At 51.5% G+C, this 12,351-nt stretch overlaps 1 protein-coding gene across 2 annotated transcripts in view; it reads right to left on the bottom strand.

The window, feature by feature from the left end:
• Window positions 1-12,143, bottom strand: part of MSI1 (musashi RNA binding protein 1) — a 28,644-nt gene extending 16,501 nt beyond the window's left edge. For both annotated transcript variants that reach the window (XM_054288882.1, XM_054288883.1), the window contains exons 1-6: window positions 11,963-12,143; window positions 11,659-11,699; window positions 11,452-11,533; window positions 11,254-11,338; window positions 6,556-6,597; window positions 4,829-4,921 (exon numbers count right to left, since the gene is read on the bottom strand). In XM_054288882.1, coding sequence (XP_054144857.1) covers window positions 4,829-4,921; window positions 6,556-6,597; window positions 11,254-11,338; window positions 11,452-11,533; window positions 11,659-11,699; window positions 11,963-12,021 — 402 coding nt within the window. In that variant the 5' untranslated portion in view covers window positions 12,022-12,143. The remainder of the gene's footprint in view (window positions 1-4,828; window positions 4,922-6,555; window positions 6,598-11,253; window positions 11,339-11,451; window positions 11,534-11,658; window positions 11,700-11,962) is intronic.
• Between the last annotated feature and the right edge of the window lie 208 nt (window positions 12,144-12,351).

Below are 12,351 nucleotides of genomic sequence, written 5' to 3'. Positions count from 1 at the left end.
TCTTTTTTCTCGTTTGCTTCCAGGGTATTTTTAGAGAGGAGATCTCTCTCTTTCTCTGGGCAGGAGAGAGGCTGAGCTTTCATGGCCGACTCATCCACACACAATTACCTCAGGCCCAGTGAGAGATGCAGACTGGTTTTAAGCACTTTCCAAGCACCCTTGGTGCTGCAACTGATTAGTGAGTCATGCAAAGACGTCACTGGGAATGTATTTCCTGCACTGCTGCTTCACCAAATGTAAAAGCACACAACAAAACCATGAGTTCAAAAACCTGATTCAGGTGCAGGCCCCCATTTCTTCCAGGACCTCTGCACTTCCAGTTTCTGTTAAGATCAGCTTCTCTCCTGATGACAAACAAAAGACCAGCTGCATCAAGTTAGAGCAGAGCTCTGCCTTGCCCAAAACCTCCCAAGATACCAACCAATAGACAACTTTGGAAGAACATAAAGATAAGGTAAGGATATTACCACAGAGCCCAGAACACTACATCCCCATCCAAGCTATTTATGATTTGGAGATTTCCTGAATTCAAAGAGGTGTCTGGGTCTGTTAAAAGACCTTCCATGAATTTGCCCAATCATTTTGGAGCCTATGTAAATTTTAGTAACAACATCCTGCGGCAAAGATTTCACAGTTTAGATATGCTCCACGATAAAATGACTTTATTTGTTCTAAGCCTCCTCTTATCTTGCAATTTATATGACCTTCTCTACCACAAAACTTCATCAGACCAACTCTTGCATTAGAAACATGATCTGAGTTTTTTCAGTTTTGATTTGAAACAAATAACCTTGCTTACAAGATCAGAGACCAAACAGTCCAAAGAAATTACTCTGATGGACAACTCCTTTTCCTCCCCAAAAATAATACAGAACAACATGTTCCCACAGGTTGAAGTAGCAAAGGAGGAAGCTGCAACTTGAGCTCCTCTGGCATTCTCATACATGTTGAACTAGACAGAAGACTAGCTGTGCCTGAGGTGGTAGCTGCAAGATACCTTCCTCCTCTCTCTCTTGCAGGTTTCAGTGAGGGTGGTAGCCTCACTCTAGAGAAGCTGTTGAAATAATTCCTTTTGCTGTCTAAAGATCTTCAACACCATCCAACTTAAGCCAAAGTACTTGGCTACACATACTGTGAATGAAAGTCTTTCCAAGACTTCTGTCCTACAGTTGAAAAAATAATCTCCTTTAGAAAGCATGTGCATGGCCTGAGCTTGGAGCTCAGAGAGATTCAAGTTTTGGAACCAGAGAGGTGTTTCCTAGAGATCCAGCTTTGCTCAAAGCCTCACAGCTGCACCTGACAAACCACAGCCAGATTGAGATCACTTTTCAGCCTTTCTCTCTGTATTAAAAAAAGAAAAAAACCAAAACCTTTGTATTTTCTTTCTCAGGAAAACAGCAGCCCATGTATTTTAGTCAGAGTTTTGGAAGGGAAAAAACCCCAAAGTGATTCCTCTTTGAAGCAGACACACTGTATTTGGGACCCTCTTTGAAGCTTCACCTTTTGTGCCTGTTAAAACCAAGAATTTTGATATGAAGAACTGGGGTGCCAGTCTCTCTCTTGTTTTATCACTAAGTAATACTCACGGATTTCCTTTTCACACATTTTCACCTTTTTTTTGCCACTTCCATTTTACAAAGGTGAGAGAAGGTTTTGGACACAGCAAGGAAAGAAAACAAAACAAAACAAAGAGAATAAGCAGAAATGCCAAAATGGAAAAATCACATCTGGGACTTTTGTCTAATGAAATAGAAAACCATTTCCTTTGCAGACCAACTAAAGTTCATTTCTTTTCCCTGCTAATGGACGTAGGAGGTGTGCTGGTTCTGACCTGAGATGCACTGACACCAACCACCTTGGTAGGCTTGTGAGCTGCAGTTCACGGATTTGAACTGGAGAGAACATTATGATAATCTAATTTGACCTCATCTGTTCTGCAGGCCATAGCACTTCCTCTTGTAATTCCTTCAGCATGTACATGCTTTCTGTCTGGGCTAAAATGTATTTTTCAAAAGCATCTATTCTAATTTAAAGACCTTAAATGGTGGCAAATCTGAGACACACTCAGGCTTGTGGCCTGAGGGTGACATACAAACTTTCATGCAAAAGCCATCCAGCAGCCTGGACTCCCCTGTCCTCAGAAGCAGAGCATGATCTCCCCCTAAAGCCAACATCCAAACTGAGCTTGCCACTGGATTCTCAACAATTGACTAAAAATCACCCCTGGGACCCTGGCACCTTGAGCAATCAAGACAGGATGACCTGGTGCTCTCAGCTGGCTCCTCTCTAGATCCTAAGTGTTCCCATGCCTTCCCTGGACAGGCAGGAGGAAAGGAGAGCAATTTTTGTCCTGCCGTGTCCTAGGTAACTGTGGGGCCACTTCCAAGAGAAGGGAACAGTTACAAAGCTCTTTACTAACAAGGTAAGTCCTCTAAAGAAATGCTTTCAAAGAGCATCCTTAACAGTTCCTTTCCACACAGTCCCAGTGCAATTCCAGAAGCAGTACTGGACCCAAATGACTTGGAAAGTCTCAATGAAAAAACATGTTCTGAGATGAGGATACCATGACTGGAGCTTCAGCACCTCCCACTTAAAGATGCCATAAATCAAAGAGATGAAGACCACTCATGGTGTCTGGGACACCCATAAAGATGGGATTCTAGGAGACCTCTGAAATCACAAAGCACATCATAAAGAGCCACCAAAAGAGACTGTGCATCAAAATCATGTTTTCCACGAGTAACAGCTGAAACTGAAGGCAACAGGCTTAACCCTACAAACCAGAGGTGAAGGCCACAAGGCTTTCCTCTGAAATGCACTTTCCCATTGATCCTGTCCATCCAAGCTCTCTACTGTAGAGAATCTCTCAGGAAACAATTCTCCTGGCCATGGGTGAATTATTTGAGGCTTAGTCTGGAAGATGGTTACAGGCCAGGAACGATGCTTTACACAAGAGCTCTGAAGAGTCTCTCATCTGAAGTGCACAGATGAGTCAGAAAATTGCCCTGAAAACAGCAAGTCAATCTGACCAACCCTAACATTTCCCCATGGAACTTCCCCAGAGCCAAGGGGACAACTGCTCCAGCCCCACACAGACTTGAAGCTCTGGATGTTGCCCAGGACACTGGTTCTTCAGAAATGAATTGCTGTGCAGAACTCTCCCTCCTGCCCACTCCAGAAAACAGTCTCACACAACCACTCCTTGCCTGACATCAGAACACCTCTCAGCACACAACCATTAAACAAGAGAAACATAACAGCACCCCAAAAGAGCTGGAGAGGACTGCTCAGACTAGAGCAACTGTAACTGCCTGTAGACTGAGTGCCCTGTGACATGCTGCTTTGAATTAGCAGGGATACAGTCAAGGTTAAAAGGGGATTATGCCAAAGACAATTTGTTTTCCTATCAAACACATCCATCAACACAGGAGAACCTGCAAGTCAAACAGCCTTGAGACTGCACAGACACATGAACACCACCGCCTTTAGTGGTGGCACCCTTCAGGGTACCATGTAACAGCTCTTGGGGACACAACAGAGTTTGCCTATCTCTTATAGAAAATGAAACCACACAGAGCTACCAACTGGCAAACACAAGGATATCCAACCACTTTCTCTTAGAAGTGAACAGAGTCCCACTTTGCACACATGTAAATTTGGCTTCAGAAGCTGAACAAAGGTTCTGAGCAGATCCTTGTCTCAAACTTTCTGCCCAAAAGTTTCAGCAATATGGCAAATCTGGTCACAAAACTCCCTTTCACTAATTTGTGTGCCTTAACATGACATCACCCTTTTGCAGGAAATTTCAAAAGAAAATACCAAGCCTTCATCTCCACACTGCAGCTTCCATGGTACTTCCCTCTATGACCATGATTCCACCAGAAACGTTCTGGCTGGGTCACCACCCACCAAACCATGTTCTTCCCTCCTGACTGGGCAGGAAAGGTTCCAAGAGCTGCAGAATCCAACATTTCCTGCCCCAAAGAGCAAACCTATGCATAACTCCACTGAACAACAGTGAAACAGTGACAATGTCCTGCCCACAGAGGTGACCACACTCCTTGGGTACGATGATCCCCTTCAGTTCCTAATCCCATTAAAAATCTTGGGATCCTTCAATCTAATCCTGCTGATAGCACTCCTGGAGATGCTGACAACCTCCTCAGCTGAAAGGACACAACTGAGCTCCCTTCAATGCTCAGATTTGGTCCAGTCTCACAATTCACACACCTGGCTGTCATGGACCATGGCACAAGTGACTTCCAGCCACAGTAGCCCACCCTTCCCTGAGCCACCACCATCCACAGAAGAGCCAAACCAACACAAGGGACAGCCTTAGTGCCAAACTTTCTTCAATATACAAAACTTACACCACCACTTGCCCAAGACTCAGCAGAAGTTTCAGGACCTAAAGACTTATTTTTAACAAAGGATTATTGAAAAATAAATCACAAGGTTTTGAGTTAGAAACAGGCCAAAATCAGAGGTTTGATAAAGCAGCCACTCTGTTAGGAGTGTCTACAGCATTTGAACAAACTGCAAATCTGTGAGCCAAAAGAGGCTTCTGGATAGGGAAAAATTTCCCATAGCTGAGGTCCTAGCAACTCTGGGAACAAGGATAAACTCTGTTTCAAATCACCACAGGGCAGGAGTCACTGGCTGTAGCCCCTACAAGGACATTACAGCCAGCCAGCATCTGTAACTGACCTTTAATCTACTTAACCCTTGCAAAAGACTCAAGCTTCTAATCCCGCCCCCACAAAAGTTCAGAAAACTCCTTTTCCCCCAGAAGCAACAGCTTTGATCCAAAATCACTCAAGAGACTTACCTTCCCAAACTGCTCGAAATATTGTTTCACATCCTCCACAGTAGTGTTCACAGACAGACCACCCACAAATATCTTCTTCGTTCGGGTCACCATCTGGAAAAGGGAAGGACAGGAATTCACCAAATAAACCCAGAGCGAGCAGAGAACGAGACTCAAAACTCCCCTCTGCTGCTGGGAAGTGCTTTTCCCTTTGCTGAAGGGCTTCCAACTCTTGAAGCCCTCTGGCCAAACACAGCTGGCAGATCTGTCCCACACCAAATTCTTGCTCTTGTCTTCACAGAGCCCACCACACGTGCCAGCACCCAGCCACCACCTCCTCGTCAGACAATTACCATCCTCTTCCCTCACCAACCTGCCACCACTCCCTTGGCACTGTGATACCACCCCAAATGTGTGGGGCACAGCTGTCCCCTCCCCAGCCCTGCCACTTTGCACAGGCAGCCTCCTCCAGGCAGCCCCAGAGGTGCCTGCTCTGCTCCCAGGGTGGCAGGAAGCCATCACAGGCAGGTTCCCCAGGCTTTGCCCTCCCACCCCACAAATTGCACAGCCTTCCAGTCTGAAATGGAACAAGCCTCAGTTCACTCCCATTCTCCAGGCACCTCAGTGGAGCCCAGTCAACACCCAGTTAAATCTCTTTTGCCTCTGCAAGAAGGTAAAGCCAAGATCCCTGTGCCACTTGTCACTGATACAGCTGGGACAAGGAAGAAAACTAACTACCCTGAGAGGGGCCATGGCTGCCAGGCTGAGGCACACCGACATCCTTTGAACCAGCTCTCCAGCTGCATCCTCCCCTTAGCTGCTTGGCTACACCCCTGCTCTCAGAGGAACACATGGTCCTAATTACCCCAAGGAGCACAGGGCTAATCCGCAGCAATTCCCTGCCTTGGAGAGCAGCCCGTTCTAACACTAAAGCACCTTCTGTCACCAAACTGCTTAATGGAATTAACCCAATTCCTACCATGTGCTTCCTGGCTCCAGTTACTTGGGATACCTGCTCACCAATTGTTCTCAGTGCCTGAACCCCTTACTTCCCTCCCAGCACCAGTCTCCTCTTTCCTCTCTGCTTCTCAAGACAGCTTCTCCCCAGCTCTTTCACCCCTAACAGCACTTGGAATACAGACTCTAAACTTTAAAACTCACATCCAAGAGCCAAGTTAAAGGAAACCCAAAGTCTAAAGGCAGTCTCCAGCATGCTGCTGGCTCCTTAGCTAAAAGTTTCTAGCTGCACACCTAGACAAAGTTCCTGCCACTGTGCATTTTAATGCCAGAGCCTCTTGTAGGTAAGATCCAACACCAAACTCCTTTTGCCTTTTCCAGTGCCGAAGAACACAAGGGCATTTCACAAAGTGAAATCCTTCTCCCCTTCTCTGCCACACACCTATTCATCACACACAGGTGCACACACACAACACTCTGCCACCTGTGTTACATCACAGCATGGAGCTGTTCCATATCTCCAAGGGCCTGGAACTGCAGCCTCAGAAGGACTAAGGTCACCCTGGGCAGCATTTAATCCACCAGCTCTATCTAGTGCATCCTGAAGTACAACCAAGGGTTCTCCTGGTTCCTTCAGTGCCACGCAAACTCCCAGCACTGTGCTCCAGGTGACTCCTGAGCAAACCCCAGCGAGCAGCTCCATTGCATGCATTGCCACCTTGCACAGAAGGACAAGGTTCACCACCACAAATTGTGCCCCTTGTGGCACAAGGGCTGCCCACAGTGCTTACCTTGGGCTGTGCTCGGCGAGGGAACGCTACCTTCGGGTCAATCTGAAAGAGATGTGGAGAAGAACAGGTGAACACATTTTTCCTGCCTGGGTGCAGCTGTCTCTGCCCATGTGGCACCTTGCTAAAAACACAAAGAATCTACCTGAGGTTCATAAAATGAAGCTGGCTGCAGACATCTTTCCCTCTTGATGAGGTGTAACCCAGGGAGACTACAAGTCCCAGCATGCAGCGGTCCATCTCCAGCTGAGCACTGGGCAGATGCACTGAGAGCCCATCACATGCTGGGATTAACAGGCTGGGCTGCACCCTCCCGCTTGGCCAGCCCCTGGGTGCCTTGCATCACCAGCCTCATATTAAAAGTGATTTCTTTTGCCTTTTTTGCTCTCACCCTTCACTCTTCCTACAACTACAGAGTTCATCTGGGTAGTAACAAGACAGAAAAGAAGCAGTGCCTAAACCCCCAAACATTTCATCCCTTCAAACACAGACTGAAGGGCAGACAAAAAGAAGCAATAAAAGAGCAGACAGGATGGCACAAATTAACCCGAGGAGCCCAGGCCAGGCGGCTGCGGAGGCTGCGGCCGCAGGGATCGCGCTGCCCCTCTCCCCAGGCCGCGCTGCACACAAAGCCGTGATGCCTCCCTCCCTCTCTCCCTCCCTCCCTCGCCGGGCTGAGCCTCCATTGTGCCTGTTCAGCTTCCCTATAAACCTGCTGCTGGCCGGAGCAGCCGGGCCCGCGCCGCCATCCAGGTGCCGCGTGTTCTGCCGGGCTCAGCACGGATGAGCGCCTGCCCACATCGGCCTCACACCACCAGCAGCACCACCACAAAGCTGGGACAACACCAATGCAGCTGCAAACCAAACACCCACAAAGCCTTCTCTCCTCCTCAGCCACCACTTCTTTCTTTATAGCCTATTTTTACAGTAACTCCTGTAAAGTTACATCACATCGGGGATGATCCAGACCTACAAATCAGCTTACAAAGACCTGTGGTAAAGGCAGGTTTGGCTCATCCCCACACTTGGACAGGCTGCAGCTGGGAGGGCAGCCTGGAGCATTGTCCCATCAGCCCAGCAGCTCCAACAGCCCAAAAGGAAGCTGTGTTTCTCCAGCTCCTCTCACTGCTTTGTTCAGCTTTCCAGCCTGGCTGCCCTCCCGTCCCGCATCCTTTTACTTGTCTCACAGCCCCGGAGCTTGGCCCCCCTGTGCCCTTCCACCGGCTCCTCTCACTGCCTTCCCCACCTCCATCCTGACTCACAGCTTACAACATAAATAAACTCAGCACGTAGGTAAACACAGGCAAAACTGAACAGCACAAATAAATTCAAAAATAAACCTCTCTCCCCAAGCTCCAAGCGCCGGCAGATTAGCATACCCTCCGGTGCCTCCCTGGGGCATCAGAACCATCCAGGCCCTCCCCTCCCCACTGCTTCCTGGCTAGTGCAGACACCCACAGCGAATTCTTAGGACAGGGGACGGCAGGAGACCAGGAGGTTGATGGCAGATAATAAGCAAAAACAATAATCTACTGTCTTTTACTTCTCAGCCAGTGTCATTCAGCTCCTGCCAATAAGATGCTTTCATACTCAGCAATGCTAAGCTCAGCCTCATTTTCTCATTACCCTGAGTGTGATCAACTGGGCAGAGATAACGTGTCCTCCTGGCTGGAGAGAGCAGGCAGTCATTTCACAAATTCTTCTGCACAACCAGCTATTGTTGCAGGTAGAGGGAGGCTGGGGTGACTGATTGCAGGCGCAGCCCTGGGAACACGCAGAGGGAAGCGAGTTCGGTGCCGGACTCAAGTTACTCAAACTGGACTGCTCCTTGGCTGCTGGAGTCTTTCCTAATTAAAGCAAAGGCACCGGTACCTTATTCCCTCATTTCTGGTGTTAAAACAAATAGCCCTGGAGGAGTTGTGTTTCAGTGTCACCCACTGACGTAATGGATCCTTTTTACAAACCCAGATAGAAATCTGCTAAGAGCATTCAGAACTGCTCAGATTGTATCCAAAAAACAAAACCCCAGATCAGGCTGCAGTGAATGGAAGTCACCTGAGCTCAAACTGCTTCCAGTTCACCCCACAAGACTTTGGTAATGAGGAATCCCACTGAAGTTGCAGGTGTACCAACAGGCCAGCCAGGTCCTTAGTAATGCTCTTCAGGCCACCTAGAGCCCCATTTCATAGCTCGGATCTCGTAAGTGCTGTGTTCGCCTAGCTGGTACCAGTGTCCCAAAGCACAGGGAAGGCTGGGAAGGACCTGCCAGATATCAGGTCCGGGTTTGTTCTTTCATTGTACCTCTGTCACTACCTCTGCCCTGCTGGTCTGCACTGCAGGGGAGCTGCAGATCACTCCCTCCACCACAAAAGACAAACCCAGCAAAAACTCAACAACGGCAACAAAGAAACGACGGGATGACCCAGCACTGCCAAGTGCTCTTCCCAGAGCACGTAAAGAAGCAGCTCAAGGCAGCGGCCAGCTGCAGCTTTACAAAGTCACGCAAATCTTTTACCTTGAGATTGTAAAGGCAATTCTCATATCAAATATTTTCAAAAATAACCCTGTAGTCTGCTATCTAGCTTACAAACAAAGAGGAGTCTGAAGAGAACAAGGCTGCCCCGAAGAATTGGGCCAACTGCCTTCATTAGGGTAGGAAGAATCAGAAGACAATGAAGCAACAAGTTGAGCAGACACTGTCTATCAAATGTTGTTTGCCAAGAGACACCAAGCCCCATGAGAAGGCTGTCCTTACAGGACACCAGACTTTTTCCTGCAAAGTTTCATAAAACTCTAAATTAAGGTTTAGATGAGTTTGTGTCATTTAACCAGGACTCACAGCAAAGCCTTTCACTTCAGCAGGGAAAAGGCATATGGAGGTTTCATGTGCTCCCATAAGATCAACCTCTCATGAGGCAAAACACCCCAAAACATCTGACCCAGCTGAAAAGTGCACCAAACAAAAAATAGGAACGAAGGGGGAAGAGGACCAAAGTTCCTAACAAAGAAGGCCCTGGTGAAACTGTCCCCATTCTCTGTGCGTGCCGGGGCGAGCGGAGCAGATGCAGCAGGGAATTTCAATGGCCACGAGGCCCTTCTGTTCTCCTGCAGCGCCCACCGTCCCTCCCTGCCTGCCTGGGCTGCACCCGGGGCCGCACAGCCCGCCAGCGGCAGCCTGGGGAGGAGAATGGATGGCGTGGGTTTCAGCTCGCTCCCAGCCCTGAAACACTTCCAGGATTAGTGCTACAACCAACATCCATCACTTGCCTTTGCAAGAGGGGTCTATGCCAGCCCACAGACTCATGACAGGACTAGCTGATCAGAGACTGTGTTTACACAGGCTAATGAGAAAAAAAAAAAAAAAAGAGAAAAGGAAAACCCTGGGCCCTCCTCAAAAAAACATTACTGTAAACCCACCCCCCAGAGCAAAATTCACATCACTCCTGGAAGGAGGAGGGCTGGGAGTCCTGGGGACCAAGCCTCAGCCAGGAAGGCTGGGGTGGGTTTAACCAGGAGCTCCCGTGGGGAGGAAGGACCTGTGCACATCAAAGGGAGCGATCCAGGCAGTTAAACAGGAACAGACATAAATCTTGCTGCAACTCACACCGTAAACCCTAAGAAAGAGGGTCTCGCTCTCCCGCCCTCTCCTTCTGCCAAGATAAAGACTAGGACGCCTGGGCCACGCAGTGCAAGAAATAAAACTCTGCAGTTGGACTCCTCAGCAGCCCTTGCCTGGAGCCAGAACATGCCCCCTCACCATGTCATCCCCTTGCAGACCCCGCCACTCCCCTATCCCTACCCTCACCTTCACCCCAGGGCAGCAATAAGGAAAAGGAATTCAGGGGAAGGCCAGTCACTGAAACTAAAGAGAAGGGACCTCCCACTCAGACATCTCACCCCCACCCCTCAAAACAGTCTGCACATCTCCTGAGCACCACAGATTCATAAGGCAGGGCCCACCACCTTGCGCCACTAGTCCAGTGAGCCACCAAATCTTTCTGCTGACCCACCTGGGGGTCCTCATCACCCAGACTTGCAGAGTGAGGGCTGGAGCCACAGCCACTCCAAGAAGCTGGTGGTAGCCCACACGGGCAGACACTGGCCACACTTAGAGACAATAAAGTCCTGAACCTCCATGACTACTACAAAAACTTCACCTGGAGAAACCACAAGAGAGTCTCTGGGGTGCACAGAATGAGGGCTCTGCTGGGAAGGGGGAATGCACAGGCCACCATGGCCAGGGAAGCAGGGCCTGGGCACTGGGGAACAGCACCCCTGAGGAGGGATCAGTGCTCAGCAGCACACAGGATGAAAGGGCGGCTTCCCTCTCTCGGAATGCAGCCACGTCTTATTTCCCGGGCAAATCCTCATCCCAAACGTGTTCAGGTGTCCCAGCTTCAAGAGAGCTACAGTCACTGCCGGGATGGGCCTCGAGATGGGCCTTACAACCAACGAGCGAGAAGAAAACCATCACCAGGATCCACAGACCCACACCAGGAATCGGCAGACGGTGAGCCCTGTGCTCGGGCGGCAGCTAGGCTACCCGCCGGCAAGTGGGACAGAGAAGGGAACGATCGATCCGTATCAGGAATCAATAGTTTACAACCTCTAACTGGAAATCAAACACTACAATCGACTGCTGCTCCGAGCACAGCCGTTCCGCCGGTAAATGCACCCCTGAGATGAGAGAAGTCATCTCACCGTCTTGGAGTCCAGTTCATGTCTGGATTGGGCCAGGACCTTGTCGACGCCAGCCTGGTCCATGAACGTGACGAACCCGAAGCCCCTGAGCCCCGCAGCCCGGGCAGAAGAGGGGATGCGGAGAGAAGAGAGAAAGTTGGTTAAAGTGGCGGTCGGGCCGCGGCGGGGGCGAAGGGAGGCGCGGGCCCGGCCTCTCACCTGGATCTCTTTGTCAGCGGGTCCCGCATCACCAGGCACTCCTTCACCTCGCCGAACTGGCTGAAGTACTCCCGCAAGCCCTCTGCAAGTACAGCACCCACCGTGGGTGTCCCGTCCCGTCCCGGCCTCGCCGCACCCCCCCCGGGCTCAGCCCCAGCTCCGCCACCCCCGGCCCCGGCGGCAGGTGCGGGGCCCCGCGACGCTCACCTTGCGTGGTCTGCCAGCTCAGTCCCCCGATGAACATTTTGCTGCGGGAGGAAGGGGAGAGCCGTGAGCGGGGCCGCGCCGGGGGGCCGCGGCACCCCGCGGGGGTGGCGGCAGCGGCAGCGGGGCCGCGCGGGGAGGGGAGGGCGCGGATCGGCCATGTTGGCAGCGGCACCGCCGCCGCCGCTGCCTCCGCCGCCGCCGCGCCTGCCCGGGCCGGGCGGCCGGGGCCGGGGGAGGGGGCGGCCGCGGCCGGACCGGGGGGGGGGGCGGTGGGGGTGGCCGGTGGCGGCCGCTGCGGAGGTACCAGGGGTCGTGCGGGGAGTCCGGGGAGGCGAGGCCGGGCTGGCTGCCGTCTGTCTCCATTCGGACCTCTTCTCCCTGCGAGGAGCGGCGCCGCACTCCCGGGGCAGATGAGCGCTGGAAAAGGGGCCGGACGGACAGGCCATGCTGCCCCCTCCCCCGACCCCTCTCCGCCGGGCGGGGAGGGAGCGAGGGAGGAGGGCCCGGCGGGCACAACCTGCCCGGCTCCTCCCACCCCCGCCGGCCCGCCGGCCGCCCTGCGCATAAAACCCGCCGGCGGCACCGGGGCCGAGTGCCGGGAGCCGCGCCCGCACCGCGCTGGGGGAGAGCGCCCGTCTCCGGGCTCGGCGGCGGCAGGAGCAGCCCCGGAGCTCGCAGCCGCTTTGTCCCCGG

This window comes from Melozone crissalis, unplaced genomic scaffold (genome assembly GCF_028551555.1).
Source record: "Melozone crissalis strain CALT ecotype California unplaced genomic scaffold, PUWL_Pcris_2 ptg000063l_1, whole genome shotgun sequence".
Taxonomy (NCBI): domain Eukaryota; kingdom Metazoa; phylum Chordata; class Aves; order Passeriformes; family Passerellidae; genus Melozone; species Melozone crissalis.
The sequence above is the reverse complement of the archived record's forward strand: the minus strand, read 5'-3'. Positions and strand labels throughout refer to the sequence as shown.